Source organism: Rhamphochromis longiceps, linkage group LG1 (genome assembly GCF_057381845.1).
Source record: "Rhamphochromis longiceps isolate RC_006_pf linkage group LG1, R_longiceps_female_GT1.1, whole genome shotgun sequence".
Classification (NCBI taxonomy): domain Eukaryota; kingdom Metazoa; phylum Chordata; class Actinopteri; order Cichliformes; family Cichlidae; genus Rhamphochromis; species Rhamphochromis longiceps.
In genome coordinates, this window is record NC_140557.1 from 38,629,115 (window position 1) to 38,652,597 (window position 23,483).

The following is a 23,483-nucleotide window of genomic DNA, read 5'->3' on the forward strand; positions in this document are numbered from 1 at the left end:
TGAATGATGCACTGCACTGAACATAAGAATGGGAACCAGCCCTGGTCAGCAGCCTGCACTTACCTGTCTTTGGTATATGAAACAAAAAAGGAAGATATGAGGGCAGTGTGGGCTGTAAGAATGGTGAATCGCAATTTCCCCAGTATCTGTAGATATCAGTACAAGGCTTAGAGTTAGAGTGTGATTTTTAAAGACTTGGCATTAATGTATACTTTATAGATACTTTATAGATCCCTGTGGGAAAAATCCTCTCTGCATTTAACCCATTCACTCAGTGAAGCAGTGGGCAGCAGTGTGTAGGGACGGTACCTTGCTGAGGGGTGTCTCAGGGTAACCGTTCAGTGGATTCAAACCCCCACCTTTCCGATCTAGGGGCCACCACTCTACCCTACCTACTGAGCTATCCCTGCCCTATTTGCCTTAGATGAACTGTAAACCCTCTAAAGTATATTTTCTTATTGAATAATAACCCTGACCTTAAATTTAACTTGAACCGTAAGCAAAGAAACCAGTCACAATATCTATCTGTGTCAGGCTTTGTGTTTTGCTAAGGGAAAACTTACTATCATTATAGAGAAGTGTACATGTATGCATCCAAGTAAGCTTTTACTTGTTAGATGACGGCTGTGTGCGGACAGGGATAGGACCCAAGATGCAGACTCCAGAGACAAATTTAAACCAAAACAGCTTTAATGTTGAACGCAAACATAACATAACATAACTGGAAAAAAAACTCAAAATAAACTAACACCGGTGGACTGGCAAAACACACAGCAAAATAAACGGTAGATCGCGACATGGACACAGAGAAACACAGGGCTTAAATACACAGAGGGAGCAATCAGGGAATGAGTAACAGGAGGGAAAAACAGCTGGGGCAAATCAGGCCTAACGAGACCAGGGGAAGCAAAACCAGACACATTAACATCAGACATAGACTTCCAAAGTAAAACAGGAAACATAACACAGACTCACAGGCAAGCACTAAAACAAAGGGAACAGAGACGTGGGACCAGGGCAGACACAGACTGGACGTTGAAATACAGCAGACAGGGAAGACAGCAACAAAGGAACACAGACAGAAAACCAAAACACTAAAACTCTAACCAAACCCCACCCAGAGGACCTTAACTTAAGAAAAACCCGTAAAGCAAAGCTAGAATATAAAGAAATAACAAAATCAAATAACCAAAAACACAAAACACTGGGTCACCGACCCAGGAACCCTAACAGTACCCCCCCCTCAAGGGCTGGCTTCCAGACAGCCCAAACCAGAACACCAAAAAACAACCCAACCAGGGCGGGCGGTGGGGGAAACAGGACGGAGGGCACGAAACAAATGAAACACATCGAACCAGAAACCAAAACACAGGAAACAAAGTCCAAAACAACAGCACAAAGGCCCAGGAATAGTCCAAAAACAAACAAACAAAAGAGCCCATGAAAGGCACAGAGGCCCAGGCAACAGTCTCGAAAAAGTTCAGGGGGCCGGCCCGGAGGCTGACGGAACAACAGTCCAAACCCGGGCAGGTCAGGGGGGCGGCCCGGAAGCTGATGGCCCAAGAGCCCAGAAAACAGATCAGGAGGCCGGCCGGGCGGGAGGCACCGACAGCGACCGAGCAGATCAGGAGGCCGGCCGGGCGGGAGGCACCGACGGCGACCGAGCAGATCAGGAGGCCGGCCGGGCGGGAGGCACTGGCGGCGACGTAGTTCAGGGGGCCATCCATGACGGCGGCGTAGGTCAAGGAGCCGGCCATGACGGCAACGACATTCAGTCATCGGCCGGACAGGACGAGCAGGACGTGCAGGACGAGCAGGACGAGCAGGACGTGCAGGCCGGACAGGACGTGCAGGACCAGACGGCATGGGGACCCCAGGCGCAGACGAAGCTGAACACTCGGAGGCCGGACCGGGCGGAGCTGCAGAGGCCGGACCGGGCGGAGCTGCAGACTCGGAGGCCCGTGGTGGCTGAACGGCCTCGCCAGAACCATCAGCAGACACTGGGACGTGCTGGCTGGGTCCTCCCGGACCCCCAGCTGACGAGGCAAGTGGCTGAACGGGCCCCTCGGACCCTCCAGCAGAGACAGGAGGCTGAACGGGCCCCTCGGACCCTCCAGCGGAGACAGGAGGCTGAACTGGCCCCTCGGACCCTCCAGCAGGAAGAGACGGCTGAACGGGCCCCTCGGACCCTCCAGCGGAGACAGGAGGCTGAACTGGCCCCTCGGATCCTCCAGCAGGAAGAGACGGCTGAACGGGCCCCTCGGACCCTCCAGCAGGAGGAGACGGCTGAACGGGCCCCTCGGACCCTCCAGCGGAGACAGGAGGCTGAACGGGCCCCTCGGACCCTCCAGCGGAGACAGGAGGCTGAACGGGCCCCTCGGACCCTCCAGCGGAGACAGGAGGCTGAACGGGCCCCTTGGACCCTCCAGCAGAACCAGTTCGCAGAACAGATGAAGTGGGTGTGATGTCAGAATGTCCAGAGTCAGAATGCTCAACAATTCTGTTGTGGCGGCGGCCAGAACGCCGTTTCCTTCGGGATGAGGAAACAGGAACCGGTGGAGAAAAAGAGACCTCCTCATCCTCTGACCACATAGCTGCCAGAAAAAAGGCAGGTGAACGAGAACCCAGCTGGTGTGGGGAGGGAGAGGAAGTCCGTGGCAATGTTGAGACAGAAGGAGAGTGTGTGTTGTCCTGGGGTAACGGTGGGGAAGATGTAGAGAGTGAGAGAGCAAGCTCACCAGCCTTGACTTGCTCTCTCCAGGCAGTAATGGTGTCGTCCAACTTAGTGTCCTTAGCAAACTGAAACAGCTGAGGGTTATGGCGAATGATGGCATCCACTGCATTCAGCCCAACTGCCATAGTCCGTAGATCCCGTGACTGGGCAATGCGGTCGAGCAGACTCACCATCCACCTCATCTCGCTGTTGAACTCTGAGGAAGAGGAGTCTGCAGGGTCCATGTTCTGGTCGCGATCTTCTGTTAGATGACGGCTGTGTGCGGACAGGGATAGGACCCAAGATGCAAACTCCAGAGACAAATTTAAACCAAAACAGCTTTAATGCTGAACGCAAACATAACATAACTGGAAAAAAACTCAAAATAAACTAACACCGGTGGACTGGCAAAACACACAGCAAAATAAACGGTAGATCGCGATATGGACACAGAGAAACACAGGGCTTAAATACACAGAGGGAGCAATCAGGGAATGAGTAACAGGAGGGAAAAACAGCTGGGGCAAATCAGGCCTAACGAGACCAGGGGAAGCAAAACCAGACACATTAACATCAGACATAGACTTCCAAAGTAAAACAGGAAACATAACACAGACTCACAGGCAAGCACTAAAACAAAGGGAACAGAGACGTGGGACCAGGGCAGACACAGACACTGACTGGACGTGGAAATACAGCAGACAGGGAAGACAGCAACAAAGGAACACAGACAGAAAACCAAAACACTAAAACTCTAACCAAACCCCACCCAGAGGACCTTAACTTAAGAAAAACCCGTAAAGCAAAGCTAGAATATAAAGAAATAACAAAATCAAATAACCAAAAACACAAAACACTGGGTCACCGACCCAGGAACCCTAACAATACTATGATCTGTCTAATTCTTTTGTCCATTTTCTAAAGTTTAAGCTGAAAGAAGAATGTCACTTTTTCTTTTACTATATAAACCTGTTTTCACTCTGAAACAACTTCAGAGTTCATTGGTGGCAACTCTCATAAAGGTCAGCAAATAAAAGGAGAAATGCGCACTGCTGCTGCACTCATAGTTCAGTTACTGTGTGTTTGCTGAGCTGTGTGCCTGAAAAGACACAGATGGGGTGAAACGTGTTTATATGAACAGAAATGTCTCTTTCTTTTGTTGCTATGTTCCCCGTACAAACATAAAGACAGAAAGATTTGTATTATTTACTTGCATTAAGACTGACTGATGTGTTTCACACTCATTCGGCACAAAACAGATTGATGCCTCTTGTTTTTTACTATATCTTCATAATGTCTTCTGAGGTGAGTGAAATCAGTATTTTCCGAGTGTGCTTCAGCATTGTTGTGTTGCATTTATCATTTGTCAGGAATTTTAAAAGTGATAACATGTTAAACTTTAGTTCCTTGGGGGGTGCAAACAGTTCCAGCATTAGTAATAACAATAACAAAAATAAGAATAATATATAATACTGCCATATGCAATACTTGAAGAATGATCCTTAAGCAGCAATAATCGTTTTATCTCTAAACCACGACCTATGTTCAGTGTGTCTGTTGGTGTAACACAAGGCCATGGTGCAAATGTGACCAAATTTTTCAGTGGTGCGACGAAAAAAAAATATTTGGTTGCACCTGTGCGACCAACTGTTTGGGTAGCAAAAAAAAAAAAAAAAAATCTGCAACCTTCCTTGTGGTCAACAACAGACACACATTATGCCCCTATCGTGGACTAAACCAATCAGAGATAGTAAGGGGCGGGACCGCTCTGATTGGCCGTGGTCCAGTTGAAAGTGCAGGTGGAAGTGGGAGGTGAGTAGCTTGAATAAAGCGATATCAATTCATTAAATCTTGAATCGACTTTTAAACATAACTGTGTTTTGCCAGAAACGCCAGATTCTCAGATTAAAGCTCACAAAACCATTTCAACAACAACCAAACAGCAAATGAGAGCAGGTACACGGATTCCACACAAAGACGTAAACACAGACCCGACGCATCAGAATCAACTTTGTCTTTCTCGGCTTTCTCACCCGACGGCCCGTAGACGGACACGCTGTCGGAGCTTAGCGATCCTGATGCGTCCGGTCCGCGCTGTGATTACGTCTTTTTGCGCTGATTCTGAGCTGCAGGTTTTGTCTCTCCAATCAAAATTCACCGAGCCAGCAGCAAAAGAAGCAGCAAACTGCGCTTCACATTTGATCAATGTCGTCATGAATTTTGCTGTTTTGCTTCCACGACTATTAAAATCACACTTCGTGCACAGCTAGCTCTCTCTCTATCTCTCTCTGTACTTCAAGAACAGTTTCCTGTCTCCAATCTCTGTTTTCTGTATTATTCATTCGCTTATTACCCACCAGTCTACCGTTGTTTACAACGCTGTGGCTGCTGTCTTTTTCTTTTCTTTTTTTCACTTAAATGACCTCAGACAAGAAAGCCTATTTTTTCTGTTGTTCAATACTGAAGAAATTTAAACTTTATGTGCAGAACATTGTAGAATATTTTTAAGATTATCTGCTATAAAAAGCCAGACCAGGAAAATCTCCTTCATGTTTTCTGTGTTTTATTCTCAGTTACTTTCACACAAAGGCATCTGCTGTGATGTTCACAATTCTGATGAAGTCAGTACTGATAAATGATCAGAATTATAATATTTCTGACTGTCTGAGGCTAAGTTGAATCGAATCGGGACTTTGAAAACCGGAATCGAATGGATTATAGAAATCAGTGATGATACCCAGCCCTAGTGAGCAGCCTAGGCACGACAGAAGTGGATGTAGCTGTAATAGGAAAAGAACTATTGCTAACTTTTCTGTTAAGTTAAGGCCTGATCCTTCTGAAATTCATAGCCAGTGCTCTGACACGGTGTCATCAATCTTTGAATGCTGAAAAAGCACAGTGTATCCAGAAAAACACATTATATTATATAAATTATTATAAAATTTGTGTGCGCCTAACTTTTGTGCCGGTATGCCTAACTTTTTAAAGTTAGGCATACCGGTAAGCCCATGGCAAAAAGTTAGTCTAGAGCCCTGCCACATTCAAGGACCACAGTACATAAATCAGTTCCAGGTTTATTCAAAAAAATATTTTTTGAGATATTTGAAGATATAATAATAATAATAATAATAATAATAATAATAATAATGGATTGGATTTATATAGCGCTTTTCGGGGGCCCTCAAAGCATTTTACAATTCTCACATTCACACACTGGTGGGGGCAGCTACAGTTGTAGCCACAGCTGCCCTGGGGCAGACTGACAGAAGCGAGGCTGACATATCGTGCCATCGGTCCCTCTGGACATCACCAGTAGCCAGCAGGTGAAGTGTCTTGCCCAAGGACACAACAGCCGAGACTGACCGAGCCGGGGCTTGAACCGGCAACCTTCCAGTTACCAGAAGAACTGCCAACTCTTTGAGCCACGATCGCCCTGCGAATCAGTTGATTAAATGAAGCCAGAAATACTTGGGTTAAGGTTGCAGAATAACAGAATAACAAGTATGAAGTATGCAACCAGGGCCTAGAATACCTGCGAGCAACCAGTTATCCACTTACAGACTGTTGGAGGAGTGATTGCTTCTTGTTGTTCACTCATCATGGGCATGAATGTGATGGTCTTTTGTGATTTTAATAAATTTTTTGAATTGTTCTTTTTTCACGTTGGAATGGTTCTACAGCACGTATCGAACTTCAGAAAATCACTGGATTCACAAGTTATTTTGGATTGTCTGTAAACCACACAGGGTCAAAAAGTATATATATATAGACTCAAATATATACATACAGTAAACCTTAATAATATTTGGTTAAATATTGGACTAAAACATTGAAGTGGGACCTCGATCTGATGTTTTTAGTAGCTATCAGTAAGGTCTAAGGAGCTTGGAAGTTTGGACTTATTGATGCTAAGGAAACTTACAGAAGTCCAGTTGCTTTTCTTTCCAAGCTCCTTAGACTACGATGACCTGGACGACTGAGAACCTTCACAGACATACAGCCGTCATTAAACTTAATTCTGCATAATTCTGTCTGGATATTTGACTACTTGGTAGAATTGGTAAAGTTCATTTAAACCAGTTGGCTTCCTCAGATAGAGCCAGGCTTTAAGCATGGATTTTCAGTACTGGCTTTGGGGAGGCCAAAGCTCCAGAAGCTTCTTGTTCTGCTATATCCATTAAACAACCACTTTTTAAAATTTTAATCATCAGAGAAAAATCATTGCATACAACTACTTTCATTACAACTACTGATTATTATTTAGGCTCTCTCTCTCTGTGATTAATATAATATACATGCAATCCATTATTATTATTTAATATTTCTGAGTTAACATCAATAATCTACTTTAAATCATAAACATGTGTATTAGACCCCATTCTTATAAGACTGCTTATAGAAGACCTTCCAGTAATTAACTCTGGGGTCCAGGCTATAATTGGCCGTTTTTGACTACTTTTGATTTTACCTCTATATTTCACCTTTAAAATATGTTTTTCTTGCCTTATTTGGTATCATTATTTTCAGCACAACCTCAAATATCTGAAATTTGAGTTATTTTTTCATTTTCAATCAATTTTCCTGTTGACTCCTGGGGGAGCATAGGTCCGCAACAACACCACGCCAATGTACTCTGTTCTGGGCTGCTCTCTTTAGTTGGGTCCACGTCATTCCCACGGCTTTCACTTCACTCTCGACAGATCTTCTCCACGTCTGTTTGGGTCTCCCCACTTTCCTTTTCCCTTGTGGGTTCCAGTCCAGTGCTTGCCTTGCGACGTTGTCGAGTGGTTTTCGAAGTGTTTGGCCTATCCAGCCCCATTTTCTCTTCTTGATGTCTTGACCGACCGGGTTCTGACTGGTTCTCTTCCACAGGTCTGTGTTTGAGATCTTCTCAGGCCATCTGATGTTGAGGATGTGTCTCAAGCATTTGTTGATGAAAATCTGTATCTTGCTGGTAGTGGTCTTGGTCACCCGCCACGTCTCGGACCCATACAGAAGGACTGCTTTCACATTGCTGTTGAAGATGCAGATCTTGCTGTGCTGAGATAAGGCTTTGGAGTTCCAGATGGGTCGCAGGGTGTTGAACGCAAGCCTTGCTTTGTTGATCCGGCTCCTAACGTCTTCATCTGCACTGCCGTCGCTGTTGACTATGCTTCCTAGGTAGACGAAGCGGTTGGTTTCCACCAAGTCTTCTCCCTGTAGCTGCAGTGGATGTTCTTGTCGGTTGTTCAACCATATCACCTTCGTTTTTCTGACATTGATCTTCAGGCCGATCTTTTCTGCCTCCTCAGCGAGCCGGGTAAGCTTGGACTGTGCATGTTGCTGCTTATGAGACAGAAGGCTGATGTCGTCTGCAAAATCCAGGTCCTCCAGCTGTTTGGTGAGGGTCCACTGGATACCGGTGTTGCTGCCCTCTGTGGTTCTTCTCATGATCCAGTCCATGACAATCAGGAAGATTGTCGCTGACATCATGCAGCCTTGCCTCACTCCGGTTTTCAATGCAAAGGGGTTGGTCAGTTTTCCATTGTGGATGATCTGGCAGGACGAGGATTCATAAAGCTGTTGGATGATGTTGATGAGCTTCTGCGGGATTCCGTAGTGCTGCATCAGTTTCCACATGGTATCCCTGTCTACGCTGTTTTCAAAGTCGACGAAGGTTGTGTACAAGGGAGACTGCCATTCGATAGACTGCTCGATGATAATGCGCAGAGTGGTGATGTGGTCTGTACATGATCTGTCTTGTCTAAATCCTGCCTGCTCTGATCTCAGTCTCTTGTCCAATGCTTGCTTAATACTTGCTTCTTTGTGTACAGTGGTGCTGCTGTGTCAGCAGTGCCCAATCCGTCACAATTATTACACTTATTCAATTACAAAACGTGCCTTTAGCGTCGGTGGTTCTTGGTTTGTTCCTGAATATGCTTACCCAGTTTGGGTCTGCTTCCCGATCTCAGCACAGTGGGGACACATATGAAGAACTTGTATGATCTTGGAATCTGAAGTTAAAGCTCTAAGAAACCTTACAAACTTGTAAGGTAAACTTGGAGTTCTACTTAGATCTTCACTGAGTTGCTTGGACTTTCCCATTGCTCTGATAATTAATCAGTACAGGTATATGCTGTTACACACTGGGAAAGACAAATTATATGAAAGTTTTCACTAGAAACATATTCTGAAAGATCAAAAACTCATTTGAAATGGTTAAGAAACGCACTGAGAGCAGTATTGAAACAGTTCGTTATTCTCCTCGATTTAATAAGTTTAGATTCACAAACATTACGGTATACACTTAAGTGAGTCCTGGAGAAACAGAGCTACATTGTAGTCAAAGGAGCTTGCAAAGAAAAGCATCTGGACTTCTTTAAGTTGCTTGAAGACGTTTCACCTCTCATCCGAGAAGCTTCTTCAGTTCTAAGGTCAAATGGTGGGGAGTCCCAGATTTAAGCCTAGTGGGAGTATCCCCCCACAGAGGGACAAAAGGACCCCCTGATGATCCTCTAATCGCCTGACTTAAAGAAGTCCAGACGCTTTTCTTTGCAAGCTCCTTTGACTACGATGACCTGGATGACTGAGAACCTTCACAAACATAGAGCTACATTGTGTTGTCCAAGGATGGAAATAATGATGCAACATGAGAGAAAGTGCAGGTTCACCAAAAGGCTGCATTTTTACATTTTAAAGTACAAAGTCCTCAGGGGAGTTCATTGACTAAGTAATTAAGGAGTTTAAATACCGTATAAAGTTGGAGAAATAACATTAACTGCCTGGTACCAGTTTGTCTCACACTTTTCATCCTCCTCTTTGCTGCTGTCTTGTTTGGAAGTGAACACTCCATCTCTCAGCGTCTCTTGTTCACACATCTTTTCACACATACTCTTCCTCAGTTCACCCACACATGTGGAGAAGGTGCTCTGACATTTTTATAGCGGTGAGGGTAGCACTGCGTTGCTATTGTGTGAAAAGAGGCCAACAGAGTGAAAATATGGCCGAGCACAGCTCCCACACACAGAGTTTCAGTGGGATATCGCGGCCATGACCTTTCTGCTCTTGCACCATGGACAAAACCAGTGGTGGTAAAAGTGCTGCGATGACGAAAGGATGATGAGACACTGAGGGGAAAAAAATCACAAGGTCCCTGACATCGTGTGAATAAAAAATTGTTCTTTCTCACAAAGTACACAATGATCACATATCACTTCAACATTAACGTACTCCTACAATTCACTAACTTTATATGAAGATGATCCCGATTATTATGCAAGGACAGAATTTTTAGCTGTTCTGCTTAAGAATGTCATCGGCTTTAGTTTAGCATAGCACAATATTATTAAGTAGATGAAATAAATTGCAAATTGTTAACTGGAACAGTAAAATCATAGTGTGCATGTTAATTAGCGGCTAAGTTCAAGGAAAAAAAAATCCAAGTGCAGCTGAAACTTGTATTGAACAGAAAGACGTTGGTCATATGAGAAATAGAGCCATTAGCTGTCGTTTGAAAAGCTTAACTGCTAATCTGTTGTGGCTATTTAAAGAAACATCATGGCAAAACAATATACTGGGCCTGAGGATCAGAAGGCATGAGCCATCTCTAATTCCAGGGTGACTTTTATATTTTTACTTAACTTTTCACATTCTTAATGTATTTGTGTAAAAGGAAGAGCTGAAATCTCCAAAAGTTGATTCTGTTCATCTGGACGTAGCGTTTTGTGGGAGAAACGTTTTGTCACTCATCCAAGTGACTTCTTCAGTCACTCCTTCAGAGCTGAAATGTTTACAGCATCATGCAGGTACTTCATGACCAAAGTCATCAACTATGGAGCATTTCTTACCATATCACATGACTACCTGCCTGCCCATCCATCTACGGGATATATACGGGACTTTCCCTTGCATTTCATGGTCCTAAATCATGTTTTAGGAATATGACCTCTAACTCCGTGTTGCATTGAGGGCTTTATGATCGAGAGGGATGCATGTTGGGATGAGTGTAATATTGTCATGGTCCTGGGTCTCTGACCAAGTGTTTTCTAGTGGTGTGCGATACTGCATATTTTGGTATCAATTCGATACCCATAAATACGGGCCAGCATCGCCGATACCAATACCGATACGATACTTTTCAATAAATAAGGTGGATGCCTCATTGAATTGCTAAATCGCAATTAATTTTCATGACCTTAAGTGTTTTTTGTGATGTTTCCTTTGGTATTATTAATTAGTTAAAACCCAGGACATAATTAGGAGAAATAATTTATTTATAATTAAATTTAAAAAAAAAGTATTATTGTGGCAGGTCGAGGTCTGCGATGCCGCTGCAGGTGAGATGGACTCACTTTCATTGCATCTACAATGATGCCTCGCCGGCTTAAAACCTGTGCGCTGCTTGTGCTGTTGTTGTTTTTGATGTTGATGTGTACAACTGGCAGCAGGAGGGCTGCAGCTGTTGAATGTAGGCTACTGTTACAGCAACCGTGTGATCACTGTAAGGGTGGACAGCGCGCGGCTCGGGGTGAGCCGGAGGCACCTGCCAAGCTGGAGACGGCGGTCGAGGTGCGCAGGGGTCCTGCCACGCCTGAGGGCGGCATGCTGTCCGCTTCGGCACGCAGGCCATCTGCCCAGCTGCCTGTGAGCCCCAGCTCACTTCCATGCCAGCTGCGCCGCCGCTGCTTGTCATATGGGTGGCCATCAGGCCAGTTCCAGGGCTTCCGCTGGAGGCGCGGGCAACCGCCAGAGTGGACCTTGCCCGTCGCTGGCATGGGGCGCCAATGGTCTGGGCCGATTCCCTCACCTGCTCGCGGGGTGGGGTGAAGCGGGCGATGGGGGTATGTGGCAGGGTGTGTTCTGCGATGCCGCTGCAGGTTTGGTGGTGGTGATGTGTATGGCTGCCAGCGGGAGAGCTGCAGCCGTTGAATGTACTGTTACAGCAACCGTGTGATTATTGTAAGAATAAATGATGCTGCGAAGCATGAAAATGCCGTCGAGTCTGCCGCGGTGGCGATCACGCAAACCAGTAAACAAATTAAAACAAATACTGTTGATAAACTATAATACAAAAATTACAATTAAAATTCTTAACAACAAAAAAAATATATATATAATTAATATGTAAACAACTTAACAACCCCCAAAGTGTCTAAGTCACGTGAGGTGTCAGCGCAACACCGAAACATAAGAATGGGGGAGGGGGAGCAAAGTGTGCGTGCTCTCCGCTGACACAGGAGCGGCGAGTCCAGCGATCTGGTTGTTTCGTTTTTGCCGAAAGCACAGCATAGCAAACAAGCAGAACTCAAAGTAAAGAATCGATCTCACCAGGCTAGTATTGATCCAATACCGATGCCGACTTGGGATCGATACTATCGGTATTTGGATCGATCCGCCCACCACAAGTGTTTTCGGTTGTGTACTTTTAGTTTTTTGTACTATGACTGTTGTTTTGGGTTCCCCAGGGTTTAGTTGTGTTCCCTCTGTTTGGTGTCATCCCTGCTTGTGTATCCCCTTTAGTGTAGTAAGGTCTCTGTGTTTAGTCCGCGTCTCTGAGTCTGTGTCATTACGTGTATGTGTTTCCTGTTTTACTTTGCAGGTCTCTGTCTGATGTAAGTGCGTTCTGTTTACGTTTCCCCTGCCTCGTCAGCTGTGATGTCTCCCAGGTGTGTTTCCCTCCTGTTTCCCATCCCCTGATTACTGGTGTGTGTATTTATAGTGTGTGTTCCCTCGTCCTCGTTGCTGGTTCGTCTGTGTTGTTCCCCTCCATCTTCCTGTGCATTCTCCCCACGTTGTTCTCCCTGCATCTCTGTTTCATGTCTCACGGTTTCAAGGTTTCAGGTTTGTTTTTGCTTAGCTTTTCCCAGTTTAGGTTACTCTTAGGTTTTGGTTTTCGTCCACCTTGTTCCTGTTTGTTTCTCCTTTATGTTAATAAAGCTCGCTCGCTTCCGTAGCAGTCTGCATCTTGGGTCCTTAATAACTCACACACGGCTTGCCCCGGCAATCCGTGACAAATATGTAAATAAAAAGAGAATGCAATGATGTGCAAATCACATAAATCCATATTTTATCCACAATAGAACACAGAAAACTTCATTTGTTTAAATAGAGAAAATACACTATTTTAAAAACTATTTTAATATATTCATTTAAAAAAAATGATGAATTGAATTGATCTGAACCTCCAGCAAGTGAGGAATTGACATAGATTCTACAAATTGTAGACAAAGTGTTGTGTAGATTGGTGAGCATCTGCCCATCTTTATTTCCTCCTTTCTAAGATGCTCGTGTTATACCCGGTCATGTTACTGAACCTCTATTGGTTAACTCTGTGTATCTTTTGATGGCCCTGTCCCAACATTTTTCAAATTCAAAATAAGCTAATGTTTTTTAAATGACAAGAACAAATCGTTGCATTCTGTTTTCTGTTTGCTCTTTTTACATTTTACACAGTGCAAATGTAATCATACTGTAGTTCCCTTTATAATCGAATCTGGTAAATAGTTCTTGTTGAAATCCAATACTTTAAGTTTTGAACTATTTGAAACACCCAGAAATTTGTTGCTAAATGAGAACTAACCTATTTTTCTGAAGAGCTCATATTGAGTACTTGATGCAATGCATGAAGGGCCAAACTCAAAGTTTGAGGCAGTTTCACTCATTTTCACACACACTTGCCTCAACTCCAACCGGTCGCAGCAGATGGCCCCGCCCCTCCCTGAGCCTGGTGGTTCCAGAGGTTTCTTCCTGTTAAAAGGGAGTTTTTCCTTCCCACTGACCTGCTGTGCTTGGTCACAGCAGGTCATATGACTGTTGGGTTTATTTCAATGCAGGATGAAGCACAAAATAATGAATCTGATTTCACCAAGACTTGCATCCTACTTTAGCATGGAGTGCTTCTGTTTTTGAGTCTTTGAGTGGTTTATTATTAGGGTGTTTTGCACTAATGCAGTTTGTACTGTAAGTGTTTTCATTCCTACATTAAATATATTACCACACTGCTCATAAACATTGATCAGAAAGCAATTTATCTGAATATAAACGTAGCTTCTAGTATTTGGAGTTGAAACCAAAAGTCCATTATACATGTATAGCTGAATATTTTTGCGAATGACTCCAGGGTTTCCACCTAACATAGATTATTCTGGACGTGAAAGAGGCCAAGAGGGGAAGTTTTGAGCACTGGTCATCTTACACCAGACCACACCTGCCCCCAGGCAGCCATCAATCCTTCCATTGGTACAGAGGCCCAGTTTTCTGTTGCCTGAAGGAAGAGTTGGGGGAGGGATTATCAGCAGCCTGGCGGTTGTAATCTGCTGCTGTAAAGAAAAGTGTATGAAAACTTCATTGAGCCTCCAGCTTTGAAGTACTTGAAGAAATGCTGAATAGAGTGATGTGCTTGGTTTGAATTGTTTTTCTTCCGCTAATGACCCATTTAAACTATAATGGAATAAAAAAATTACAGCAGGATTCTGGTAGTTGACAGACATCCTTAAGTAATCAGCTTTGCTTTTGTTCTAAATGCTTTAAAATATAAAACATAATACAGTACAGATAGCAAAATATCAAAATCACAATACAGTGTTTAAGCCTCCAACATCTGGAACTCTGTACAGGTGTCAACGTAATGCTTATAGAGTTCTTAATTTTGAAAACCACTATGATATTTGTCTTTAAATGAGGACTAGGCTAAAAGATAAGAAAACAGAAATAAAGCAGAGCGTGCTTAGTGGCAGGCCTTGGCTTTGACTGTCACTCTCATAAGCAGTTTTAATAAGCTAAGATTGATAAGCTCTAATATTACAGCCCACAGGCCTGGGTTTGCCTCTCTCTTTACATTTGCTGTGTGTGTGTGTGTTTTCAGATTAAGCAAAAACGTCTGTCCAAAGATACCATATGTCATGGTCCTGGTTCGGTGACCTGCGTTTTCTGTTTTGTATTGTTTATCTTTGATTTCTTGATGTCTTTGTTTGTTCCTAGGTTTTGGTTCTGTGTCAGTATCGGGTCTGAGTTTTGTCAGTGTATGTTTCCATGTGTCCCTTTTAGTTCAGTGTCTAGTCTGTGTCTTGTGAATTGTCTCGTTTCCTGTTTTACTTTGAAGGTCCCTGTCTTATGTCAGTGTGTTCAGTTTTGCTTCTTAGCTACTTCCGGTGCGGAAACTCCTGTGGGGAGCTTTGTTTCCGATGTCCTATCCGATTATTAAGTGATGACGTGACGAATCCTACTTCCGGGCCTAAAGTAGTCTGCATTTAATGTGGCTTTTGTGTTGTTAACATGTTTAATGCTTTGTATTTTCTTCTATTTAATCTCAAAGAGCTCCTAAAAAAAGTCAGTGATCACCGTTGACCTCCCTCGGCTTTTATTACCGCTAATCATTTATTTAAGCTCAGTTTTTAAAACCTTACGATGTAACTACAGCCCAGCCCATGCAGCAGTATATGAATGACTAACCTCGTATTGTGGATGGATTATCTCAGTTGTTCTCCTGGCTGAAGTTTGGTCCTTTTACAGCATCCTGCCATGCGATTACATTTGTTCCTGACCACTGAGAACACTCGCGTTAACTTTAATCGAGTGGAAAAAAAGTTAGCTTGTTTATATTATGCTAACATAGCTGTGTCGCTAGCGATCACGTAGCACATCATTATATACCACCTAGCCAAAGTTCAGTAACCCTACTAACATCACTGCTGTTTAGTTTTCTGTCTTCATTTATGTTGGAAGTGATAAGAAAGCTGTACGTTTTAATTTGTTTCCAAACCGCCGCAGTCAGGACATGCTATATTGTATTTAGATGGAAGCTAGCGAGCTAACTTCCTGCTAACTTCTAACTCCGTTAAATGCCATAAATTCCGTTTTCATGGATGCCTGGATGTTAAACTCAGTTGTTACACCTGGTAGAGCAGAACGCTGATCATTTTATTAAAGATGAAAGACTTAAGACAGTGTTTTAACTCCCAGTAATGCCACAGTGATCATTTGATATATGGACCTGCAGCAGAGTTTAGGCCCAGACACAGCTAGTGACGTCAGACTGAACGATCGGATTCGCGCCTTGTTTATGGTCCAAAACAAGTTAAGCAAATGAATGAATCAAGCGGCGATTTACATTTCTATAGATGTCTTGGGCATTTACCCAATATGTAAATGATGTTCATCGACTTGTCGATATTTTTCCCCCGTGCCTCAGAGCAAAAGAGAAAAGGGATTCAAATGTTATATTTCTCAGCTGTCCCTCGTTTATCGCGGGTGTTATGTTCTAAAAAATAACCAGCGATAGGTGAAATCAAATAGCCAATTTTTTTTTTTGACGGTGCAAAATGTTTCGTGGACATCGTGGACATACAGCACTCCACTTCAGAGTCACACTGCTAACGATCGATGCAGCGATTCTGTACTGTACAGGAGAGACGTCACGGAGGAGATTGTCTGCAGCGATCATGACGCAGGACACAATGTGATGTAAAAAAGAAAAGCATGCGAACTTGCACTAAAAAAATCTGCGAAACAGCGAGGTGAAAGGTGAACCGCGTTATAGCGAAGGACCACTGTAATTTTGAAGGTGAGTCACAACATACCCTTCGTAAATACTAATGTATAGAAACCGTTACCAGCAATCATTCATTTTTTGTGTGGCTTTTTTTTCAAGGTTTGTTAACATGCTGTGTAGGTGTGTACTTGACTAGCTGATATCGACATAACGGGGGAAACATCTGTTTTGACTATTGTTCACCTGTAGTTTGAATGCTGAACATTTGCCTGTTTAAATCATAAGACCAGTCACTATACAGAGATACTTCTGAATGTGGACGATGTGTCTTCTGCTGCAGTAATGCAGTTCTGCTTGTGTTGAGTGATGTAAACAACTGATCGATCTAAACTCTTTAAACGTCAAAATTGATCATTAGATTTTTTATGACACAACAGTGGTGAGTGTTCCCACCTTCTGCTCTTTGTAACTTAACGCAATCTTTCCGCTTTCGAGTTTTGGACATGATTTTGGAGTATATCTTCGCAGTAGCGATTGACCGCAAAGTAAAGCTACCGGAAATGTACAACCCTACATCCGGTCTCAAACCAGGAAGTTAGAATTTTCTCGTGCACAGGGTCTATTGCCGTATTTGTTGGACTAAGGTGTTCGTAAATCTGGGAGTAATCTGTGTCCTAAACTCCCTTTCCTTCAGGTCCCAAAGTCAAACAAACACTGCAGCATCAATGAGAGTTAAAAACTGTCTAAATTCTTTCATCTTTGATAAAACGATCAGCATTGCTGCTTTACCAGGTGTAACTATGAAGTTTAACATCCAGGCATCCATGAAAAAAGAATTTATTACATTTAACGGAGTTGGAAGTTAGCAGGAAGTTAGCGGAAGTTAGCTCGCTAGTTACCTAAGCATGATATACCATGTTCTGACTGAGAGATTTCTGAAAAAATTCAAACGTACTGCTCTGCTATCACTTCCAACATAAATGAAGACAGAAAACTAAACAGCAGTGATGTTTGTAGGGTTACTGAAGTTGGGCTAGCTGGTATATAATGATTAGGGATGGGTATCGTTTAGGTTTTATCCGATACAAGTACCAAACCGGTACTTTTGAAACGGTGCTGGTGCTTAACCCTTTAAGACCTACCATAGAACCAAGTCCGCCAGAGCTTACTTTATATTTTTACATGTTGTAGTGCCATTTTTGGGAGCATTTCAAGTTGCTATACATCAATACAACTGTTATAGCCCATATTTTAATAATATGTATGCATTAAGTCCATAGTAACTACATTAATTGCAAAAAAGTGCAATAAACTACAAAAAAATTGAAAATCGTTTTTGGTTTTTTTTTTACATATATTTCTACTTGGAGAAATTTAAGAGGCTTATCCCTCAAAACTTTAAATTAAAAAAAGTTGCAAAAAATAGTTTACAACAACAGGAAATTTATTTTGAGTGTCTTCATAGTTTTATTTTTGAGATACACCAATTTTTATATACTGCAGGAAAAACGAAAAACAATCCTATGATGCAAATTTGCAAAAAAAACAGCATGTGCATCTAAATAAACTATTTCCAGCAGTGCAATTCGAGTTCTAAGCATCCCAGCAACTATTCAGAAAAGCATAAGCATAAGATGTAAGTACAACTCCTCCAGTTTCATATACAAAACAAATTATTGCGCTAGCTTATTCGGTTGCAGTGCTACCGGGATTTAAAAATAGTTACGCAAAAAAGAGCGTGCCCACTCCGACCAGCTTCAAAGGGTTAAACAGTGCTCGAACCGGTGCTTAAAGAATGGAGAACACAAAATTGGTCCAAAAACCTCTCATGTTGAGCTGGGGGTTTTTTTGTAAAAAGATAACAATGTTAGCTTTTTCTGCAGCTATAGGGGATTTATGGTATCACTCTTGGCTGGAAGCAGTGCTTAATCAATGGAAAAAACACAAACTTTGTCCAAAAACCTCTCATGTTTAACTGTTTTCCACTTTTTCTTTGGTCATTTTAGCCTTTTTGGCCAGGGTGAAGGGACTATCTGCCATCAAACAAGAAGACAGCCGCATGTAACTACGACGGTGTTTGCTAGTTCACCTTACATGCATTAATGTAATAACGCGGTTAGCGTACTCAACGTAAATTACACACGAACAACATTAAGCTACTCACGCAGACAAGAACGGCTGCTGCTGCCATCATCATCCGTCATCATTTCTGCTACACTGGCAGGGCTAGGGGCCAGGACTCTCCTCTTCGGGTTTTTTTAGTATTTATTTATTTATTGTCATTGTCAAGAACAATGAAATTGCGTTTGGGGCTTCCATAAAACCCAAGTGTACATATTTAACCCAGTGTGACTCCAATGCAATAAGACAATCCTTAGCAATAATGTTCGTAGAAATTCAGACAAAGACCTGAGAAACATGACAAAATACAACAATGCAACCCATTCAATATTATTGTACTGTGAGATATGATATCAGATATGATAGTTATCTGGGGGATGTTGCTAACTCCGGGTCAGATAACAGGCAACCCACCCGCAGTAGATGTGCACGGTGTGAGGTCTCGCAGCAAGCTATCAAATACGGCGCATTTCTTGGCTTTTAACAAAATGCTATACATCGCCAGGTTCGTCGTCAGATTCGAGGAGTTACCTCCTTTGCACAGTATTGCCTTAAAGCACTTGTTGCAGGCTGCTGAGTTTGCATCTTTTGCTGTGAAGTACAGCCAGACTTTGACCGCTTCGCCTTGGGCATTTTTAATCTGTAGCTCTGCTCTAAAAGAACGTACGTACCTGGGCCCGCCTACTATCCTTGGAAACATAAAATGATTGGCTAGAACCTAAAGTGTATGACATCTCAGGAAAAAAAAAGCACTGAAATAAAGCATCGAAATGTGCGCTGCTTTTCGGTCTGGTTACTACCGTTTATGTCAGAACCGGTACCCATCCCTAATAATGATGTGCTACGTGGTGGTTAGCGACACAGCTATGTTAGCATAACATAAACAGTGAAGCTGGAGGATGAACGCTAACTTTTTTCCACTCGATAAAAGTTAACGTGAGGGTTCCCAATGGTTAGAGAAAAATGCAGTCGCATGGCAGGATGCTGTAAACGGACCAAACTTCAGTCAGGAGAACAACTGAGATAATCCATCCACAATATGAGGTTAGTCATTAATATACTGCAACACTATGGGAACAGAGCAGCTGTGATAGAATACAGCATTAATGAATCAATGGTACAGAAGTGGAGGAGGCAAGAAGAATGAGTTGAGTAAAGTTTGTTTCGCTTAATGTGCCTTATAATCCCATGCACCTTATGGTCTGAAAAATACATATTTGACTTTTTTAGTTGTCACACTGCAGTTTACTGTTCCAAAGTACCCCTTTTTAACTTCAGTGGATATTATACATGGTTATGCTCAGGATATGTCAGTCCATTTCTACTGGAAATGCCTTTTGGTTAAACTTTCAGCAAGGAATTTGCATTTGCACTGTTAAATTTTTATATAGCTTTAATGCACATAAAAAACAGCTGCTTGTTTAAGTGAAAATAAATGGATGGTGTTTTTTTGCGCTACTAAAGTTGTGGAGTTGTATTTTGTCTCGCATCAATTATATCGTCAGTTATATCGTTATCGCAAATTTTCAAATATATATCGTGATAAATATTTTTGGTCATATCGCCCTGCTCTAATTCGTATATAGAATATCTCCATAATCCAGCACAGGTAAAAATGTTGCAGCAACAAGCTGCTTCTTTTTATTAAAAGAAAAACTTATTTAGAAAATAAAAGCCTAGTTTGAACTGTGACTGTGGCACATTTACACCAAGATTGTTAATGTACATGATAAATAGAAGTGGATCTAATACAGAGCCCTGTGACACTCATTTGTGCACTGCAACAAATCCAGACCATTAGATTTAATGCACGGCTGAGTTAATTTGAAAACCATCCCACTTCTCTCTCAAAGAGTCCTGACTGGGGGAGTCTAAGTTTGAAAATCTGGTGATCAGATGTGTGTCAAATGCTTTTGTAAATCAATAAAAAGGGATGCACAGTGCTGTTTCTTATCAAGTGCAACAGTCATATCATTTGCAGCTATGATAGTTATGTGATTTTTCTTAAAGCCTGATTGATATTCTAATAAAATAGCACTGGTGTGTAAAAGCTCCTTTAATTGCTCACACACAAGAGTTTCAAGGATTTTGGCTAGCACTGACAGATATAACAAACAAAGACAACAAACAAAAGCTGGTTTCCATACTGAGGGAATTTCATTCATATCCAGAGTGAGGTTGAAAAGATCTGTCAGAGGCTCTGCCACCAGATCAGCTGCCAGTTTCAAAAAGTAAGGATCTAGTAAGTCAGGTCCTGAAGATCTTCTATGATCTAACACTTTAAGAGCTTTACAGACTTCCTCCACAGAGAAAGGAACACAGTTAAATGGCTGACCAGTGTACACCAGAAGGTTTGTGCAGGATTTTATGGAAACTGGATTCAGAGAGTCAAACAAAGAGCGAGAGATATAAAGTGTTTGTTGAAGTACTTCATCATCTCCTTCCTGTCATAAACAGGAACAGAATCCTTAAAAACATAAGTGGGTAGGCCATGGGAGCTTTTACACAGAACTTCTGTGGATTATTTATGTTCTCAGCAATGAGAATAATAATAATCTGATTTAGCTTTCTTAATAAAGGAAATACATTTGCTTCTTTGTCGTCTGAAAAGAAGCCAATCAGTGGGCTTTGGCAAAAGCCAGGCTATGCTCATGAATGATATCTGCCAGCTCTGGGGAGAACCCGGGATTTTCGTGACCTTATATCCTAAATCTCCTTTAATTTGTCATGTTTATTCACATTTTGCATAAAACCATCCATAAAAACTGTCCACGCTAATTCTGCATCAGGGATCAATCCTATTTTCCTCCAATCATAGTTTGACAAATCCTGATGAAATGATTGCTCATTAAAATGTTTAAGCTTCCTTTTAAAAACTATGCGATGTTGTGACTCGGGCGCCTTAGCGTTTCTAATAACAGCAACAACACAGTGGTCGTTGCAAAAGGCACCCGAGTATGAACATTTATGAGGAACATTTGGCCAAATCTCAAAAGTCCCTTTGATTGACTTGATTCTGACAAGTAGGTAAATTGACCAGCTACGTAAGACTGATAGAATCAAATAATCTGAAAGTTTGATTTGAAAATAATCTGAGACAGTGTTGAGCCAATCCCAGTTCAAGTCACCAGTTAAAACAAGCTCACTATAGTCTGGACAGGAAATCTTCAAAGAATGCAGAGCCTCTGTAGAGGCAGAAGGTCTACAGCAACGAACAGCTGTTCCAAATGGATTCTGATCGAACTATTGTGACATCACATTTTGACTTAACATAAGCAGCAACACCACCACCTGTCTTAAGCCTATCGGTACGATAGATATTGTATCCAACCATCATCAGATATATTTAGACAACCAAGTTTCAAAAATTAGAACAATATCCACATCTGTCGATTAAACCCAAATCTTGACCAAATCCATCTTAAGATGAACAATCTTCAGCCCAAGTGAGGATTTAAATTCAGATGGTGTCTGAGTACACTGCGGCTCAGGTCCCTAGGTTGCACATTACCAGATAAGAGCAGTAGTAAGACAATCAGCAGTCTCTGCTTTGTAACATTACTTATTGAATTTGACTTTTGAAATGTTAAAAGTAAGCAGAATGTTTCATAACTTGCGAGGTAATCATACAGAGCAACAAGGTTTTGAAGTTGAGGTAAATCTTTGGGTAAATCAGATAATAAATTCATGTCCTGTTCCAAATGAAGTGGAGATCGAACAGGATGTACAGCATCCTGTGGCGCGGCTGCCCCTCTGTTGGTCTTCCTAGGTCTCTTGTGTTCTGGGGGCCTCTGGATGTCTGGAGTTTTGATCTCCTCCATACCTGCTTCATGCCCTGGAGGATGGGGCTGTGCCCCCCCCCCCCCCCCCCCACCCCCCCCACACACACACACACACGCCCACACCCTCTAGCAGATCATTACATGAAGGAAGCTTTTAAAAAAAAACAAGCGCGTCCATGCTCACAGGTGTACACACGGGTGATCACACACACAAACTACACCCTTTTTGGCTCCTACCTCAAAGCATACTGTGTTCTGTTGATCTTACGTGCTGCACAATAATGTTTAATATTTAGTATTTACTGTTATATTCCCATATATCATTGTGATGTTGTTTATTCTATTACTCTCGTTTTCTTCAGCTTGTTTTCTTTTTTCTTTCTCAACTGGTGATCCAGGTGATCGATATATGCATTTTTTTTTCTCTGCTTATTCTGTTGGTTTTTGTTTTTTGCCCTTCTCCCCCGTCCCTCTTCTCAGCTGTTTTTCTTTCCCTCTTTCTTTCTCCCCTTCTTTCCCCCAGTCAAGTCTGTCCCGTATTCAGCAAGTGAAAATAAAATAAACAATAAAAGGTGAATCAAATGGACCATTACGGCAAGGCTGGGATGGTCAATTTGGTAAAGTAAATCCGGTGGGCATCTTTCCTCGCCTTTAGACAATAATTCTGATGGCAAAAGAGCCAAACTGGACAGGCAAAAAAAAAGAAAAAAAAAAAGGATGTACAGCAGCAATGATACATGTGGACCCAGGGACCATGTCTCGCAGACTCAGTGTTAAATGAGACTGTTAGATGTGCTTGCCCTGGAAAAGTTGACTGCCTCAAAGTCCCCACAACCAACAAGAAAAATATAGTTACAAAAAAAGCCAAAATACACAACAATTGTTGATGCTGAACAGGGCTCGCAAAATTTCAAAATCCCTGGTAGCCCTTCGGGCAGGGACTCTTCAGTTTTTGGTAGCCCAAAATACATTTAAGTAGCCCAAATAAAAAAGAGAGCAATTTTTTGATTGATGTTTTGTTTCCTGTTTTGTTTCCGTTACATTATTATACATTAAAGTATAAAATTGTAAAGGAAACAAAACAATCAAAAAATTGTTGAAACACAAATTACAACATTGTATAAAAATTACAATCATCGACTCAAATACTTGGTTCTAATTGAACAGAAATTTCTATGAACTTGTAAGAACTGTGTAGGACATGAATCCGTCTGTGTCAGATCCTGAATTTCCACTGAAGTCACGGGTAAGAGGCAAGTGGAACCAAGATCTAGGCCATTTGCTTTTTGAAGTTCGCAAAGACTGCTAAATTGTGCCAGTGGTAGTTCACTCTTTGAAACATAGCACGCTGTTCTAAACAGATTTTTCAGGTTTATTTTTAGTATGTTATTTGCAATTG

At 42.2% G+C, this 23,483-nt stretch overlaps 1 protein-coding gene across 1 annotated transcript; it reads right to left on the reverse strand.

The window, feature by feature from the left end:
* Nucleotides 1–1,226: 1,226 nt before the first annotated feature.
* On the reverse strand, nt 1,227–2,958 carry LOC146679167 (uncharacterized). The gene is made up of 2 exons (XM_085406780.1): nt 1,529–2,958; nt 1,227–1,479 (listed from the first exon to the last, which is right to left on the reverse strand). Exons 1-2 carry the CDS (start codon nt 2,956–2,958, stop codon nt 1,227–1,229), a joined length of 1,683 nt encoding a protein of 560 aa, XP_085262906.1.
* Nucleotides 2,959–23,483: the final 20,525 nt, after the last annotated feature.